General features: G+C 44.7%; 1 protein-coding gene across 2 annotated transcripts in view; it reads left to right on the forward strand.

Moving 5' to 3' along the window:
- The window catches only part of LOC124619667 (nidogen), a 255,619-nt gene that overhangs the window by 91,921 nt on the left and 144,976 nt on the right, over positions 1 to 18,722 (forward strand). For both annotated transcript variants that reach the window (XM_047146205.1, XM_047146206.1), the window contains exon 2: positions 13,518 to 13,654. In XM_047146205.1, the coding sequence (XP_047002161.1) occupies positions 13,518 to 13,654 (137 nt within the window). The remainder of the gene's footprint in view (positions 1 to 13,517; positions 13,655 to 18,722) is intronic.

The raw sequence follows: 18,722 nt of genomic DNA on the forward strand, positions 1-18,722 counted from the left end.
GTTTGACCGTATCTTGACGTCCTCTCGAATGAATCGTTCCACTGCTAAAGCCTTTGGTCGTTCGTAGTCTTTGCAGAAATTGAATCGTAATGTAGTTTTCCTGTACTTGTTCGCCATGATCGTTGTTACTAGCCCGCGCGCAGTCTAAGTCCACAAGTAAACAAACACTCGCACACGCCGCACAGGCGGAAGTATCGGATCTCCGCTTCGCACGGCCGCTAGTGCCGAACTGCCCCAAGCATGACTCACGACCCACCACGACCGCCAGACGAGGTACTGGTGGAATTAAAGCTGTGAGGACGGGTCGTGAATCGTGCTTGTGTAGCTCAGTGGGTAGAGCAGTTGCCCGCGAAAGGCAAAGGTCGCCAGTTCGAGTCTCGGTCCGGCACACATTTTTAATCTCCCAAAAAGTGTCAATTTTACAATTTGTAAGTACTCGACTGAGTCTGTGACGAAATAAGGCATGTCAGTGACGTCCAAAACAAGTCGAATGTGGGGAGCAGTCCCAAATGTTTGTACAGTGGTGGGAGGGAGTTTCATGAACAACATCCTAGAAATCCTGACCGTTGGGGGATGAGTATGGGAGCAGAGGTGCGTTTGAGCTTTGAAGGTTACTTTTGTACGTTTTCTTGAATAACTCGAAAACTAAGGTCTTTAGTGAAACGCATTGCAGTAAAAAATTTTGACTAGATTAAACTTCCTCCAAAAAATTACTGTTCTTTTTTTTCTGACTAATGAGATGCGCGTAGCGAGCGAGAAAATATGAAAATCTTACCCGTGGTTTTTGAAGGCTATGTATAACATTGTGGGTTGCATAAAACGACATCGGTAGGGGCAACTGAGTCACCCTGCATACTACGACATCGGTAGGGGTAACTGAATCACCCTGCATACTTTCCTTACCACACCACGTATCTGCAACGCCACCAGGCAGCACTGAGTCTCTCACAGGGTGGAGGTCAAAATTTCATGATTATTCATACTACCTAACAAAAAAGTGAGGTACCGAAAAGACATTGTCGGATGTCAATATAGCCTCGTACAAGTATACACCATCAGCAAGTAAGGAAATGATTAGAGTTGCAATTCTCTGTGACTCGCAGAATGGCACCACAGTGCATTACTGTTGGTTATATTTAGTGTTGTTACCAGACCTGGTAGGGTTTATGAGGGACGTGTACAGCATCAGCTGTTGAGTGATCACTGTGAAAGACATGGAGCTGCCGCGTGATACAGTGTTATCAGAACTTCACAGGGTGTGAAAGAGGCCTTAATGTGGGTGTCCATTTGACTGGCTGGACTAATCATGCAGTATCCACTTTTGTAAGGCATTTAGACGTCACAATACTCTGATGTTGGACTGCATGGTAGCGTGAGAGCTTACATATGCGTCGTCAAAATTCCGGTTGACGACGTCTGTCCGCCACAAGTGAGGATTGCCGTGTTGTGCATCAAGCATATCTACGCCTGCCATCTGAGAACGAGTAAGAGACTCACTCTAATATTCTGTGTCATCGCACACCATTGTGTGTAGATTAGCATCGGTTGGACTAGTGTATTACCGTCGCATGCGAAGGCTGCCATTAACATCACAACACAAACGGCTGCATTTTGAGTGGTACCGTGACCGGGAATCACCGATTGCTGATGAATGGCGTCGCACTGTGTTCAGTAGTGAATCGCGGTTCCGCACTTCCCAGGATGACCATCCTCGGCGATTATGGAGGCGCGCTGGCGAGATGGTTCAAGTGGCTCTGAGCACTATGGGACTCAAATTCTGTGGTCATCAGTCCCCTAGAACTACTTAAACCTAACTAACCTAAGGACGTCACACACATCCATGCCCGAGGCAGGATTCGAACCTGCGACCGTAGCAGTCCCGCGGTTCCGGACTGCGCGCCTAGAACCACTAGACCACCACGGCCGGCTCCCTGGGGAGAGATGGTATTCAATCTGTATACTGAGCAAGCAGTAAAGGAAACAAAAGAAAAATTTGGAGTAGGTATTAAAATCCATGGAGAAGAAATAAAAACTTTGAGGTTCGCCGATGACATTGTAATCCTGTCAGAGACAGCAAAGGACTTGGAAGAGCAGTTGAACGGAATGGATATAAGATGAACATCAACAAAAGCAAAACGAGGATAATGGAATGTAGTCGATTCAAGTCGGGTGATACTGAGGGAATTAGATTAGGAAATGAGGCACTTAAAGTAGTAAAGGAGTTTTGCTATTTGGGGTGCAAAATTACTAATGATGGTCGAAGTAGAAAGGATATAAAATGTAGACTGGCAGTGGCAAGGAAAGCGTTTCTGAAGAAGAGAAATTTGTTAACATCGAGTATAGATTTAAGTGTCAGGTAGTCGTTTCTGAAAGTATTTGTATGGAGTGTAGCCATGTATGGAAGTGAAATATGGACGATAAATAGTTTGAAGAAGAGAACAGAAGCTTTCGAAATGTGGTGCTACATAAGAATGCTGAAGATTAGACGGGTAGATCACATAACTAATGAGGAGGTATTGAATAGAATTGGGGAGAAGAGAAGTTTGTGGAACAACTTGACAAGTAGAAGGGACCGGTTGATAGGACATGTTCTGAGGCATCAGGAGATCACAAATTTAGCATTGGAGGGCAGCGTGGAGGGTAAAAATCGTAGAGGGAGACCAAGCAGATTCAGAAGGATGTAGGTTGCAGTAGGTACTGGGAGATGAAGAAGCTTGCACAGGATAGAGTAGCATGGAGAACTGCATCAAACCAGTCTCAGGACTGAAGACCACAACAACAACAAGTGGGGACAGGTACCATTCGTACAATGTTTCGGGGAGGCACAGCGGTGTTAAGGCCAATTGACACTGGCTTCACGGCACCGACACGTCGAGGTGTATTCACACTGTCCGTCACGTCACGCCACGTCAAGTCAATGAAGGTCACGTGATATCAACTCGCATAGCTGTCCGCAGCTTTTTTTTTTCTTTTTTTAGCAGGAATTGCGATCTTCGCAAGGTGATTTTCAACTGTTTTAACGAGTGAAGTGCACATACACGACATGGTAGCCTACATACATGGATGCTAGAGTCCACATTTGTACGAAAATGACATTTATTGGACTCAAATGGTTTGCTGCTTGCAGGGATTGCGTGTTTATTAGAGGAAAAAGAAGACAGATGTGCAAAACAATACAAAAAAGAGTGTGGGTCCGAAAAATATCATTATGTGGTACAAAAAGAGAATTTCGCACGCTGTAAAGGATCTCGAGGAAGAGAAATCTTTATTTTGTATTTTAGAAAGTCGAACTATCAGTTTTTTCATTTGTTACGTCAAATTGCACCCAGAATCACTAAAAGGAACACAGTGCTAAGAGCTGTCATCACATACCGTGAAAAATTGGTTTGCTCTAGGTTAAGTTTAGTTGCTAGCCCAGTGCAAATTTTTGTGCAATAGTTATATCTCCTTCAATACCTTTCGCTTCAAGATTTATAGGTTTTCTTTAAGTTTTGTATTTGGCTTTTAACGGTTCAAGTTTATTATTTTTACTGGTATTATCTAGTAAACCACTTAAATACTGACCACTGATGCTTGCAAAACTGTTTCACACACAATCTAGAGATCTACTTAACAATAAATAAATGCGTCACAAACGCCTATTTAAACAAACAATTTGCAATGTCTGAAGGTTCAGTCCATTTCTTTACAAAACGCTATAAATGCCTGACATCATACAGATAAATTACACTTATTAATTAACCTAGTTCTATCCACAATACATCATTCACCTCAGCTTGCAGCCATACCTCAATGCATTTCATTGCAAAATACTAAATATCGTTCCGGTATGTATAAAAACCCTCTTTATAATTGTAGTAGAGGGCAAGTAATTTAGTACTCTCATGTCGTACAATTAACACTGCTGCCTCACTGTTTCAATTAATCTTTCCTCATTTATTATAAATTTTAATAAAGGAAATAACGAAACGAATCAATTTATAACAAATAACGAACAAAAAACAAATTATGTTGGCCGCGGAAACCACAACGAAGTGAAACATGAGATCTGCACATGGCCCTGTATTGTGAGGAAATGAGCTTGGGGGTCACATGATCAACAATGGACGGATGACGTCAGTCTTTACGAGTTCTGTGTTGAAAGTATTAAGTCACTAGCTCTTCGGGAAATGATTGTTGTAAACAAAGTGCTCTTCGCCAAATACTAGGCAAGAAAGCGAGTTAGTATTGTGCTGTCATCAATTTCTGATCTGTGTTGAAAGTTTCAAATGTCTACCTCATCGAGAAGTTAGTTTAAAATCAACTGCAAAAAATATACCGAACAAACAGCCAAGAATGCAACCTAATAAAAATGCATTAAATTTATGGAAAAAATATTAGGAGTTTTACTACCCGTCGGCAACGAGGCAGTTAGAGACGGCCCACAAGCTCGTATTACGAGGGACAGAAATCGGCTCTGCCCTTTCAAAGGAGTCATCCCGACGTTTGCCTTAAGCGATTTAGGGAAATCACGGAAAACGTAAATAAGGACGGGCGAATGAGAGATTTGAACAGTCTTCCTCCCGAATGCGAATCCAGTGTATTACCACTGCGCCACCACGTCGGCCCCACTATATTATTCTGGCCAGCGGGTGTGGAGGAGAAACGGAAGTAAAATCTGGCACCCTCCAAGCAACCGTAATGGGTTCAAATGGCTCTGAGTACTATGGGGGACAACTTCTGAGGTCATTAGTCCCCTAGAACTTAGAACTACTTAAACCTAACTAACCTAAGGACATCACACACATCCATGCCCGAGGCAGGATTCGAACCTGCGACCGTAGCGGTCTTGCGGTTCCAGACTGCAACGCCTAGAACCGCATGGCCACTTCGTCCGGCATCCGTAATGGGAATATCCTCGATCAGGCGCTGCTCTTAATTAAGGGCTGTCAGACGGAGCCGCCCCAAAACAAATATTAAAATAAATTTGTCAAATACGCATTGCAGAATTTAAATTATGAGGCGTTTAGGTAATGCCGGTCAATGTTTTTAGAACTGTTGGCATGTGACGTCATGCGATGTTTTTCAGACAGGTCGTATCTAGTCTTTTAAGGGTGCACCTTAAAATCCCGCTGAGCTCTGTGTAACAGAGGTTTGGAGGCGTGGTTTCCTCATAATACAGCTCTTTTGGGAGTCCCGAGGGCTCTGGTGTTCCAGCCTAAGGGTGTCCTACCAACCTGCACACAATCTTCACGTTCCATTGCTTACGTCAAAAGATAATGAACAGAGTTGCTGAAAATTCGCTACCAAATCAATGTCCCTGTATATCTCTATTGTGCTTCGACGCGTCTTGAAACGACATTTAGTATAACTGTTTTGGTAGTGTGTTAGACAGTTGTTACGCTTCTGCCATTGGCTGTTCTATCCACCGCTAGAGTAAGTTTGCAAATAAATGTCTCGCCAGAGTGCACTAGGGTAGGAAGTGTACGTATCACTATCTAACGTGAGCTTCACGAATGATTAGAGGTAAAAGCGCTCGAAATATACCTCTTGCGCGAAACATGTCGCGTTACTTTAGTTTCCATGCTTGCTGACTGGGCAATGTGCGTTGTTAGTAAGTTTCTTTTTTTGAGTGTATCATGCACGAGTTTATGGGTTTTACTTTCCTGAATAACAGCTGCATACCACGCGTTCGGAAACAACCCAATATGAATTCAGTGCGCAGTTTATCACATCAAATTTTGGAACATGCGGAACTTGGTGCGCCCAGACGCGATGTAAACATGAATCAAGAACAAAAACAGTACAAATCAAGAAAGGGTATACACGCTGTTTTAACGGAGCAATGTAAAATGCAGTTGAGTGACTGTGTGCGCTTTATCACTTAAAATGCGTATTTTTGTAATACATAAGTGTAACTACGACAGATATGGTCTCTACATTTCCATGGCAGTTACTTAGGTCAGCCAATCAGAGCACTAGATCCGTGACGTAATTGAAACATCACTGTTTCGTCACGCGAACTCATAAACACCACGGTCTGAGTGCACAAAACATTAAATGTCAGAAGTATATAAAAATACCAAACACTATAAGCATGGTAACGAAGCCAACATAGGCCGCATTAAGGATCTCCCCAAAACATGTCTTTTAGTACGATTTGTTGTGGTAAACTGTAGGGAAATGTGATGTGGGATAAATAAACTATCTATAAATTTTATCTTGGCGTTAGCCCTTCATATACTTAGTAGCTAATCGTGAAACGGAAAGAAGGTTCAATGCGTAAACATATGGATAGAGTATGATATTGTCCCCCCCCCCCCCCCTCTCTCCTGAAGTCTTGGTTCTGGTGACAGACTGATATGTGGCGTAGCCCGAGGTCTTGTTAATTTCGATGGATAAATGTCGCAGTCTTCCCCAGAATGGAAACCACAAATCGCATCTGTTCTCAATACATGAACGTACCACATAGTGTCCACAGCAATATAGATTGACGATGTTGTAACGTACGCGAAAGTATTGTTGTTCAGGAAACACTGAAAGGCCTGGGCAAAATTTGTTCGTCTCTGTAGCTTAGTGGTCAGCGCGTTTGTCTGCAGCGCGCAGGAGTCGAGCCGACTCTCAGTACTGCAAGGATTTTTTTTTTTTTTTTTTGATGGGAGGTCTGGAACCGCTATACCAATAAACAGAAGGAAACTGAGGAGCGACTTGAATGACGAGTAACGGCTCCAACGTCTAGAAACCCGACATCGGGCGGGAGAGCTGTGTGCTGAACGCTCTCACCTTCACACCGCATCCAAGTGACGCCATTGGATTAGGATGATACGGCGATCGGACAGTCCCAGTCGGCAGCTCTAGACCAGACCACGAAGCTTTACTTTGCTTGGACAATATTTCCGCTCGGTGTAATGAACGGCAGCTCCCTTTAGAGGCGGGAAAAGGGAAAATATTGCTTAAAACAAAGAGTAAGAAGCCCATAATACCAGATTCCAAACATAATGATAAATATCTGAAGCACGTCACACAGGTCAAACGTTTCCGAGTAATTCTTAGAAGCGATATGAAATGTGACTATTACTGTCAGTGAGCAGGGAGGTCGCATGGAAGATTTGAATTTGCAGGACGGGTTCGCGAAAAACAGTGTGTGCCTGTTAAGCAAATCGCAAGCGAGACGCTATTGCAATTACGAGTAATTCTAGAATATTTTTTCAGCATTTGGAATCGTTATCGGGTACACATGACAACAGAAATAAACCAATTCATAAGGTGCTAGGATTATACAAAGTCTATATATACGATACTGTAACAGAATTGCTCGGAGAACTTAAATGTAAATCCTACGAAGAAAGGCTCCGTAATTCTCGCGAATTCTTGTTGGGTAAATTTAAAGAATCGATATTCGAAGAAGAACGCTGCAATATTGCTGCCGCTGTTATTTATCTCGCGTAGGGGTCACGAGAGTAATCTAACAGAGACTAAGGCACACAGACCGTCATTTTTTCTCGAACATAACGCGACCGGCACAGGACAGGAAACGTCTAACCTTAGAACAGAGTAGCCTCCGCAACGCACTGTGCAATTACTTGAGGAGCTTTTAACGCAGGTGTAGGTGTAAAAACGTAATGGAACCAGTATGCGCAGTAGAGTTCGGTTTGGAGTGAGGGCGTTGATCCGACGGCTTCACGGTGTAGTTACGCAGTCGTTAACGTGTTAAGGAAGGAGTGTGGTGGTCCGGAGATTGCTCGCAGCTGGCTGTACTCGGCTAACGGACGGCGTTTAACGCCTGCCAGCCACAACACGGAGTTCACCGGCTTTCCGTGGCGTCTGGCTAACGCATATCTCCAGCGACACAAAAATATTTATACGGGGTGAGGCACCTAAGACAGGGCGCTCCAAATATATACAGAACGAATAAACATATGGAAGTGCTGTTTTCTCCAAGTTATAGCGAGCAATATGGCGAATTGTCTGACGTTAGCAAGTAATTTTTACTGCTTACGGTCGACGAGTTGCGACACGGACTTTTTTTTTTTCTAGTGCCATTTGACAGAAGCTTTCTTATGTACAGGAGTCACCTGCGCTTTTGCACAGTCGCTTGGGACTTAGCTCTGGGCAAGAGATTCGCGATGAATGTAAGTTAGCACTCTTCGTAAAACCGATTTGGGATTCAATCCGGACCCGCTCTGGGCAAGAGATCCGCGATAAATGTAAGCTAAGTAAGGGGCCAATGCTGTAGAATACTCTTTGTAAAACAGAATTGGGATTCCATCCGGACCTGGCGACTTATTTGCTTTCAATTCTTTCAGTTGTTTCTCTACGCCAGGGATGCTTATTCAAATGGTTCAAATGGCTCTGAGCACTATGGGACTTAACATCTATGGTCATCAGTCCCCTAGAACTTAGAACTACTTAAACCTAACTAACCTAAGGACAGCACACAACACCCAGCCATCACGAGGCAGAGAAAATCCCTGACCCCGCCGGGAATCGAACCCGGGAACCCGGGCGTGGGAAGCGAGAACGCTACCGCACGAACACGAGATGCGGGCGGATGCTTATTACTGTGTCCTCAATACGGGAGTCTGTGCGATAGTCAAACGACGGTATGTTTGTACAATGTATGTTTGCAGATGATGTCGTCGTTTACCGTCAAATAATGTCACCAGAATATCAGAAAAATAAAATAAAAAAATGATTTAGGAAAGATATCTGCATAGTGCTAAATGTGATTATTGACCCTAAACAATGAGTGTGCTAAAAAGACCGTTAATTTTGGTTACACGACGCTGACGAAAATTTAAAGTTTGTCGGTTCAACAGAATTCATAAGGTGAACTACTAATTTCGCCATCCGAGAAAGCGTCACAGATCGCAACAACACCTGAAGATGGTGGCAACAAGTGGGGTCAGCGCATTACAAGGCGCAATTGATAACGCCCAACAACAGAGGCTAGCTGAGGCATTTTTAAGTGTATGCAGGAGACATTGGTGCGTGTTATTAATTGCTGTGACGTAAATCTACATCTACATGACTGTTCTGTAAGTCAGTTAAGTGCCTGCCAGAGGGTTCATCGAACTACCTTCAGACCATTTCTCTACCGTTCCAGATTGGGCCAGTGCACCGGAAAAACGAACACTTAAATGTTTCGTACGATCTCTTGTTTTCTTATTTTATTAAGATCATCATTTCTTTCTCTATAGGTTGACGTGAACGAAAGGCGGTGATTGAAATTTCAGAAAAAGATCTCGCCGAAAAAAAAAACAAAAAAAAAAACAAATTTGTTTTAATGATTGCCATCCCAACTCGTGTATCATATCCGTGACTCTACCTAGGACTTTGTTGAATTTTGGCATGTCAATATGCACTGGCTGGAATAGTCGCAACACCAAGGAGTTGTGCGGTATACACGAAAGTTGGTGGGCCTGTTCCTACATCTGAAAGGTGACGTCTACTCGCGCCAATCGCTTAAGAGTAGCGCTAGTAACGCCACTGTGAGGATGCAGATCATGTTTGCTTTAAATAAACGCTGTACTGGTCGTGAGCTTTAGTTACATTTGACATTGGACGTGGTGATTAATGAAGACTGCCTATAAGGCCACAAAGACGCCATTATGAACACCTTACGGAGCTTCAACGAGGTCGTGTAATGGGGCTACGAGAAGCTGGACGTTCCTTCTGCGATACTGCAGAAATATTTGGCAGGAAAGTAGCTAATATACACTCCTGGAAATGGAAAAAAGAACACATTGACACCGGTGTGTCAGACCCACCATACTTGCTCCGGACACTGCGGGAGGGCTGTACAAGCAATGATCACACGCACGGCACAGCGGACACACCAGGAACCGCGGTGTTGGCCGTCGAATGGCGCTAGCTGCGCAGCATTTGTGCACCGCCGCCGTCAGTGTCAGCCAGTTTGCCGTGGCATACGGAGCTCCATCGCAGTCTTTAACACTGGTAGCATGCCGCGACAGCGTGGACGTGAACCGTATGTGCAGTTGACGGACATTGAGTGAGGGCGTATAGTGGGCATGCGGGAGGCCGGGTGGACGTACCGCCGAATTGCTCAACACGTGGGGCGTGAGGTCTCCACAGTACATCGATGTTATCGCCAGTGGTCGGCGGAAGGTGCACGTGCCCGTCGACCTGGGACCGGACCGCAGCGACGCACGGATGCACGCCAAGACCGTAGGATCCTACGCAGTGCCGTAGGGGACCGCACCGCCACTTCCCAGCAAATTAGGGACACTGTTGCTCCTGGGGTATCGGCGAGGACCATTCGCAACCGTCTCCATGAAGCTGGGCTACGGTCCCGCACACCGTTAGGCCGTCTTCCGCTCACGCCCCAACATCGTGCAGCCCGCCTCCAGTGGTGTCGCGACAGGCGCGAATGGAGGGACGAATGGAGACGTGTCGTCTTCAGCGATGAGAGTCGCTTCTGCCTTGGTGCCAATGATGGTCGTATGCGTGTTTGGCGCCGTGCAGGTGAGCGCCACAATCAGGACTGCATACGACCGAGGCACACAGGGCCAACACCCGGCATCATGGTGTGGGGAGCGATCTCCTACACTGGCCGTACACCACTGGTGATCGTCGAGGGGACACTGAATAGTGCACGGTACATCCAAACCGTCATCGAACCCATCGTTCTACCATTCCTAGACCGGCAAGGGAACTTGCTGTTCCAACAGGACAATGCACGTCCGCATGTATCCCGTGCCACCCAAAGTGCTCTAGAAGGTGTAAGTCAACCACCCTGGTCAGCAAGATCTCCGGATCTGTCCCCCATTGAGCATGTTTGGGACTGGATGAAGCGTCGTCTCACGCGGTCTGCACGTCCAGCACGAACGCTGGTCCAACTGAGGCGGCAGGTGGAAATGGCATGGCAAGCCGTTCCACAGGACTACATCCAGCATCTCTACGATCGTCTCCATGGGAGAATAGCAGCCTGCATTGCTGCGAAAGGTGGATATACACTGTACTAGTGCCGACATTGTGCATGCTCTGTTGCCTGTGTCTATGTGCCTGTGGTTCTGTCAGTGTGATCATGTGATGTATCTGACCCCAGGAATGTGTCAATAAAGTTTCCCCCTCCTGGGACAATGAATTCACGGTGTTCTTATTTCAATTTCCAGGAGTGTACGTGACTGCTGGCAGCAGTGGTGGCAGGAATGTACCGGGCCCCGGACGGCTACGTGGCTCTACCGAAAGGGAAGCCCATCGTGTTCGGCGTATGGCTCTGGCGCATCGTACAGCGCCTGCAGCAGCGATTTGAGCAGCAGTTGGCACCACAGTGACACAACCAACTGTTACAAATCGGTTACTTCAAGGACAGCTCCGTGCCAGACGCCTTGTAGTGGTCATTTTACTGACCCCAAACCACCGCCATTTACGACTTCAGTGGTGTCAAGCGAGAGCTCATTGAACACCATGGTGGAGATCTGTTGTGTTTTCTGTTGAAAGCTGATTCGGCCTCAGTGCCAGTGACAGCCTTGCGTTGGTTAAAAGGAGGCCAGCTGAACGCCTGCAACCAGCCTGCCTGTGTGTTAGACTCACTGGACCTACACCTGGAGTTACAGTCCGATGTGCAATTTCATATGAAAGCAGAAGCAGTCTCGTGGTTATTCCTTGCACCCTGACTGCAAATTTGTGCGTCAGTCTGGTGATTCGACGTGTTGAGCTGTCATTCACGAACAGCCTTCCAGGTAGCGTTTTCCAACAGGAAAACACCCACACACCGCAGTTGCAACCAAGCTAGCTCTACAGAGTGTCGACCTGTTGGCTTGGCATGCTCGATCACCAGATCTGTCTTCGGTATTGCAGTGCCTGACTTATTCTGATTACGATGCAAAGGCACTGCGGCGACTACAACCGCTGTGAAATACATTAAATGAATTCGCATTTGCGAATAAGGCCAACCATCAGCTGTAGAATGGAATGATGACAATGAAAATTTGGGCCAGACTGGGACTCGAACCCGGATTTCCCACTTAACTTGAGCGGTCGCCTTCCCATATTTCTTTCTTTCTTTTTGTTGATCTCATTTGTTCGTTGTATTTGCTCGGAGCGGACGCCCCATGACGTTTGTTCAAGTTCGTCGTTGATCCATTAACTCAGTGTTTTTTTTAATTTTATTTTTTTATTTTACTTATTTTTTATTTTTATTTATTTATTTATTTATTTTTTTTTACGGAGGGCAGGTACCCCACTGACCCAACACGCTGAGTTACCGTGCTGGCTACCATTTGGCTATCCGTGCACGACTTGCGGCCCGACCCAAACTTCCATATGTCGTCAACCACGCATCTACGACCTGTACTCGAACATCCATTGCCGGCCGGTGTGGCCGAGCAGTTCTAGGCGTTTCAGTCTGGAACCGCGCGACCTCTACGGTCGCAGGTTCGATCCTGCCGCAGGCATGGATGTGTTATGTCCTTAGCTCGGTTTAAGTAGTTCTAAGTTCTAGGGGACTGATGACCTCAGATGTTAAGTCCCATAGTGCTCAGAGCCATTTGAACCATTCGAACATCCATTATATTCCTGTACGGGTCAGACGTTGTACTTGAAAGTCGCTTGCCGGGTATCGACGGATACATACGATATTGCAGTGCCTGTGTTATTCTGATTACGATGCAATGTATGCATGCATGTTCATAGGAACAGGCACTGCCCCGACTACGTCCTTTATGAAGTATATTAAATGAATTTGCAATAGCGAATAAGGACAGCCATCAGCTGTAGAATTGGATGAAGACAATGAAAATGGTAAAGCAATTGCTCGTGATAAGCGGGAAATCCGGGTTCGAATCCCGGCCCGGCACAAATTTTCATTCTCGTCTTTCCATTCTACAGCTGATGGTTGTCCTTATTCGCAATTGCGAATTGATTTAATGTAGCTCTGTCTCCAGTGGAGCACGTTTGGGATATCGTCGAACAACTCCAGCGGCATCCAAAACCAGATTAAACCGTCCTGACTGCAAATTTGCACGTCAGTCTGGTGATTCGAATAGCCTTCCGGGAGTGTTTTCCAGCAGGATAACGCTCGCCCACATACCGCTGTTGTAACCCAACACGCTCTATAGAGTGTCGGTATGTCACCTTGGCCTGCTCGAGCACCAGATCTGTCTCCAGTCGATCACATACGGGATATTGTCGGACGACAACTCTAGCGTCACCCACAACCAGCATTAACCGTCCCTGTAATGACTGCAACAGGTATGGAATTCCATCCCACAAACTGACATCCGGCGCCTGTGTACAACACAATCCATGCACGTTTCCATGCTTGCATTCAACATTCTGCCAGTTACACCGTTTATTAAAGTACCAGCATTTCACATTTGCATTCGGTTATCTTGCCCTTACATTAACCTGGGATCTTGCAATGTTAATCACTTAAATAAGTTACCTAGACAAATGTATTCTAGAAATGACATTACTCTGCGTTAATTATTTTCTAGTGCTGCGATTTTTTTCGTCAGTATATATCGAGAAGGTGTGGGGGATTTGTATAAGAGGGAGTGTGTGTGTGTGCGCAGGTGAACGCCAACGGGCTGCTGTCGTTCCTGACGGACATCCCACTGTTCTTCAGCATCCAGTTCCCGCTCGACTACCCTGTCATCGCGCCGCTCTACTCGCACGTCGACACGCGTGCCTCTGGAACCGTCTCCTACAGGTATGCACAAACCGCACCTTATTTATTTATCGTATGACACTACACATACAAAGATTACGGAACTACTACGCGTCAACATTTACGCCTATCTTTCCAGCATAAAATAACAAAAATGTCAACAGCTATTTATGTATTTTGAAACATCACTCGTCGCTGTTTAGAAATCTTCGAAAGAACCCTTGTAGGCATGCGTGGGATATGTCGATACAACATGAGCTACTGTCTGTCGCTCCGCGCCACAGTCACACGATGGTGATGAAGATTTTCCCCACTTGTAGAGAGTGTCTGCACATCGTCCATAACCCGTTCGGATGCGGTTCAAAGTTGTCTAAATTGCCGGGCTGGTCGAATCCTGATAGTTCCTTCTGGATGCAGGCAGCTTCAGGCATTGTGGAGAACAGTTTGAAAGTTATCTAAATGAATAAAAATATGAGTCGAAGTACTGTTTCTGATTGTAAGATCTGAGGTGTAATAAATGAACTGTCGTAATGAAACTTGTACTGCCGTAATGAGAAGGCAAAGCTGTACTGTAATAACAGTTAATTGTCGTATTGAAAAGCGAAGTATTTCATACTATAAAAGTTATCAATCTGACTGCAAGAATTTTGAACAGTATAAACTGCCTGAAAAATGAACTTCGCCGGCCGCGGTGGCCGAGCGATTCTAGACGCTTCAGTCCGCAACCGCGTGTCTGCTACGGTTGCAGGTTCGAATCCTGCCTCGGGCGTGGATGTATGTGATGTCCTTAGATTAGTTAGGTGTAAGTAGCTCTAAGGTCTAGGGGACTGATGACCTCAATGTTAAGTCGCATAGTGCTCAGAGCCATTTGAACCATAATGAACTTCAACATGAAACCTGCAATAATTAGTTTTGCAAAATTGATCACAAAAACTGTCTCTGAATGAGATAAGTTGGCCCTGTCGGAATAAAAGAAAGCCAACAAAATATTTAGCCCTTACCTCTGGTCTGCGGAAATCTGGAAAACGCGTTGCAGTACTGCTCTGTCTTGCGCGCCGCTATGCTAAAGCTGCAGTGAGGTCTCTGTCAGTTGCAAATCGAAGTATACTTATTTAAAAAAAAAACATGATCGATTAAAAATTGTAAGAGAAAGGAAAGTGAAAAACGAAATATGGACATAAATGACAACACAAATTTTTTTGCATATTGTGAAAAAGTGCTCATGGCTGATTTTAAATTTAATGAACGTCTTAACATCCAAACAATACACTTTCCTAGCTTTAAAATCTAGCAACTCTCAATACAATAACCAAGTTAATCCGATGGCGCAGCAATAGTGAAAAAAAAGTAACGTCATTATAATTTGTACCTCTGACATTCCACTTCTGCTATACACACAGTTCCATCAAACTTCCTCCTTCACAAATCAGTTTCCGTTACAATCTTGATATAATCGTGTTCATTAAACACACTGATAAATTGAGACTTTACGATTGAAACATAACATTACAATTGCTTCCTCACTCCAACACAGCTTAACATTATCTCACCCACCGCCACCGCTCACACCAAAGATAATAACTTAACTTCTGTGATACAGCTTTACAACATCGCTGCTCGCTCACAGTTGACTCAAATGCCAAAATTATACATGACATCTAACAAGTTTTGTTGCCAGCACTATTTATGTTCATCAGTGGTATTGAATTCAATTTCCATGACAATCCTCTCTGTTATGAGGGCAGGATGTCTTGATCTTAGTCGTTTTCACTCCGCAGGGAATACGTCGTCCATTATTGCAAGGTCGGTGTTACTAGTAATCTTCTGGAATTCACGCAGTAGCGCGCTCTTCCGTCTAATATCAGGAGATGGAATGTGGCTCAAGATAAGTAGATCGTATTGACCCACCAACAATGTCCATGGCCTCGTTAAGTTGTACATCTATATTTTTTTACATGTGGGCTATTAAGCCAAACATGCGCACAGTTATCTGCTGCTGAGTATATCAATCCGAGAGCTGATACCCGGGGAGCGTCTGCTGACGATCTCACAGGAGTCACTGAATTTATGGAGAATGTTGTTTCTGGTTCTGAGTTAAGCATAGGTTCGTGCCAAGTGCTCCTTAAAAGAAAGTGTCCCATCTAAAGTGATCCAAAGGGATTTTGCATGCATACTGTGATGAAGTTAGTCTCCCTCAAAATAGATGTCGAGGGCTCTGGGTGGCAATCTATTGGAAAGATGAAAACATGAAACTTCTGTTTTATTTGAGTTTGGTTGTAACTTCCAGTTACGGAAATAGTGGTTTAAGATGTCTGGATCAGAAGTTAGGATTTCTTCAGTTGTTTCAAAGGTTTTGTGTTAGGTAGCTATTGTCCAGTCATCTGCATAGCCAAACTTTCTGGACTGTGTTGGAGGAATATCAGAGATATATAAATTGAACAAGAGAGGTGCAAGGACGGATCTCTGTGGTAAGCTATTATTCAATACTTTTAGGCAGCTAGTATCCTTTTCTGTACTTAATATAAATCTCCTTCCAGCTAACATGAAGCCCATGTCTCCAAACCGTGTCACATGCTGCACTTAGATCAACGAAAGCAACTGATGTTTTCTGCTTCATTTGGCATCCTGCTTCAATAAATGTTGTTAAAGATAAGACTTGATCAATGCAGCTCCGTCGTTGTCGGAATCCAGTTTGCTCAGTAGGAAGGTTCTGAAAGATTACTGGACCTCTTGGTATATATTCGTGATAAAAAAAAAAAAATCGAGTGGTCGAGACAACTACATAAAAGCAACCATATAGCACAAGTAACACATACTGTCACAGGCGTCACACCCTCACTGCCAAGCTTCTTGGAGAAAATTGCCAATTATCAGTTTCGAATAGAAAACAGCGTTTTAATACCAGTCCAAAGTGATTAATGAAGCGTATGCTGAACAAGACAAGTCAGTATGCTCTTCGAGACTGGAAGTAATGCATGAGTTCATCATGTTAAGGAATTAGGACGGCGTGTGGTAACAAGCAGTCAGTTATCAGACCACAGGGATGAGCCTCAAATATCCGTGTAATTGGTGTCGGTAAACACTTTGTTATAGCATTTCAGAAGAAATGAAAATAATTATTCTTCGAATCACCAAATTATGTACAGATACAAACCGATGAATGGCTCTGAAGTGACTAAAGTCTCAGTTAACTTAGGGCAACAGCAGAAAACCTAAATCTGGATCGCTGGACCGGAAATGACCCTAGCTCCTCCCAAGTATAAGTCAAATTCCCTACCACTTCTCCACCTCGCACGCCAGGCAGCAGATAATCGACCAAAGTTATGGTGTGGAGGTTTGCAGAAGCCACGTTCCACAGATGTAAATGAAACAGGTAACTTCAAGACGACACCATGACCTTGTTGTTGAAGGCATGTTATATTCTTCCAACAACAGTATTGTCAACTCTGAATATTGTGCCTTACGTGTTTGCGAATGTATTTAGATAGGTTCAGAATAGGCACCGTATTAGCATCCGCAATGGTGAAAAATGAACTCTAACTAACATCTCAAACTAGACGAGAAAAATTCAGGCTCTTCAGTCACTCCACCTGTATGTGGACAAATAAACAGGTACTCTGTTTAGATTATTATTATAATCATTGTTGTTTTTGCTGTCATTCATTAGATGCTCGGAGCCACATTGGAAGCAAAGTCCCTTGGACGACAAGGCCATTAGAAACAGATCACTAGTGCGGATAGGGAGGGAAATTCGCTGTGTCTCTTCACGAGGGAGATGGCATTACCCTTAAGCAATTTAGGGAAACTACACGAAATCTAAACCTAGATGACCTATCGAGACTGCAGTTTCTCGTTTCGCAATTTGTTACTTGCGTTGGTTAGGATCCTACAACTGTAATGCGAATGTGGAATAAATGGGGTCAGGAAGACCCTATTAAGCACCTTGGAAGATTCAACTGCCTCTGCGACTGTTCTTTTGGCTGTGCAGAAGCGTACAGCTACTTCACGTATCTTGCTTGAGTCAGGAAATGGGCTTGTTTACAGCAAGACGAGTATCCGTATGGACCATGCGGCGATTTCTGGATCACCGTGGACTGTCTGCAAGCTCAAGATTGTTACGGCTTCCCTTGACCCAGCAGCAGAGAGAAAGGAAGGAAGGAAGGCTAGAGTTTAAGGTCTCGTCTATAACACGGCCTTAGAGACGGATCACAAGCATGGATTTCGAAAGGGTTGGGAAGGAAGTCAGCCGTGCCATTTTCAAAGGAGCCATTCCAGCATTTGCCTGGAGCGATTTAGGGAAATCACGAAGAACTGGACGGGGATTTGAACCATCGTCCTCCCGAATGCAAATCCACTGTGCTAACTCCGGTGCCACCTCGCTCGGTCAGTAGGGAGAGGTGCACAGGCAATGTGCGCACATAGCAACACTGGACACAGGAATGGCACCAACGTGTCTTTTCAAAGTAATTCCGGTTCTGGGTGGAGCATCACGATGACCACATCGTACGAGGGACGTTTGAAAAGTCCGTGCAGAGTCCGAGAGATGGCACCACCGGCGCATATCAAGGTCATGTTTAGTTATTAGCATCTTTGGAAAGAACGCACACCAAGTTTCAGCCATATTGGTCTATTTCTTTGTGTTTGGCATTCGTGTGAATTAAGCAAGTCGAGTGATTGTCAAAAAATGGACGCTGAAGGATTTCTTGTGGCGATTAAATATTACATTATGAAAGGCAAAACACCTTAGGAGACCAAAGAGAAGCTTGATAAACATTACGGTGACTCTGCACCTTCGATTAGAACAGTTTATAAGTGGTTTCAAAATTTCCGGAATGGTCATGTGGGCACAAGTGATGCTGAACGTTCTGGACGCCCTGTGGAGGTTAAGACTCCAGAAATCATTGATAAAAATCCATGACATGGTGATGGATGACAGAAGAGTTAAGGTGCGTGAGATTACCAGTGCTGTGGGCACCTCGAATGAACGGGTACATAATATTTTGCATAAACATTTGGACATGAGAAAGCTATCCGCAAGATGGGTTCCGCGATTGCTCACGCTTGACCAAAAATGGAATCGTGTGAAGTGTTGCAAGGATGGTTTGCAGCT

Source organism: Schistocerca americana, chromosome 6 (genome assembly GCF_021461395.2).
Source record: "Schistocerca americana isolate TAMUIC-IGC-003095 chromosome 6, iqSchAmer2.1, whole genome shotgun sequence".
In the NCBI taxonomy this organism is placed as follows: Eukaryota; Metazoa; Arthropoda; class Insecta; order Orthoptera; family Acrididae; genus Schistocerca; species Schistocerca americana.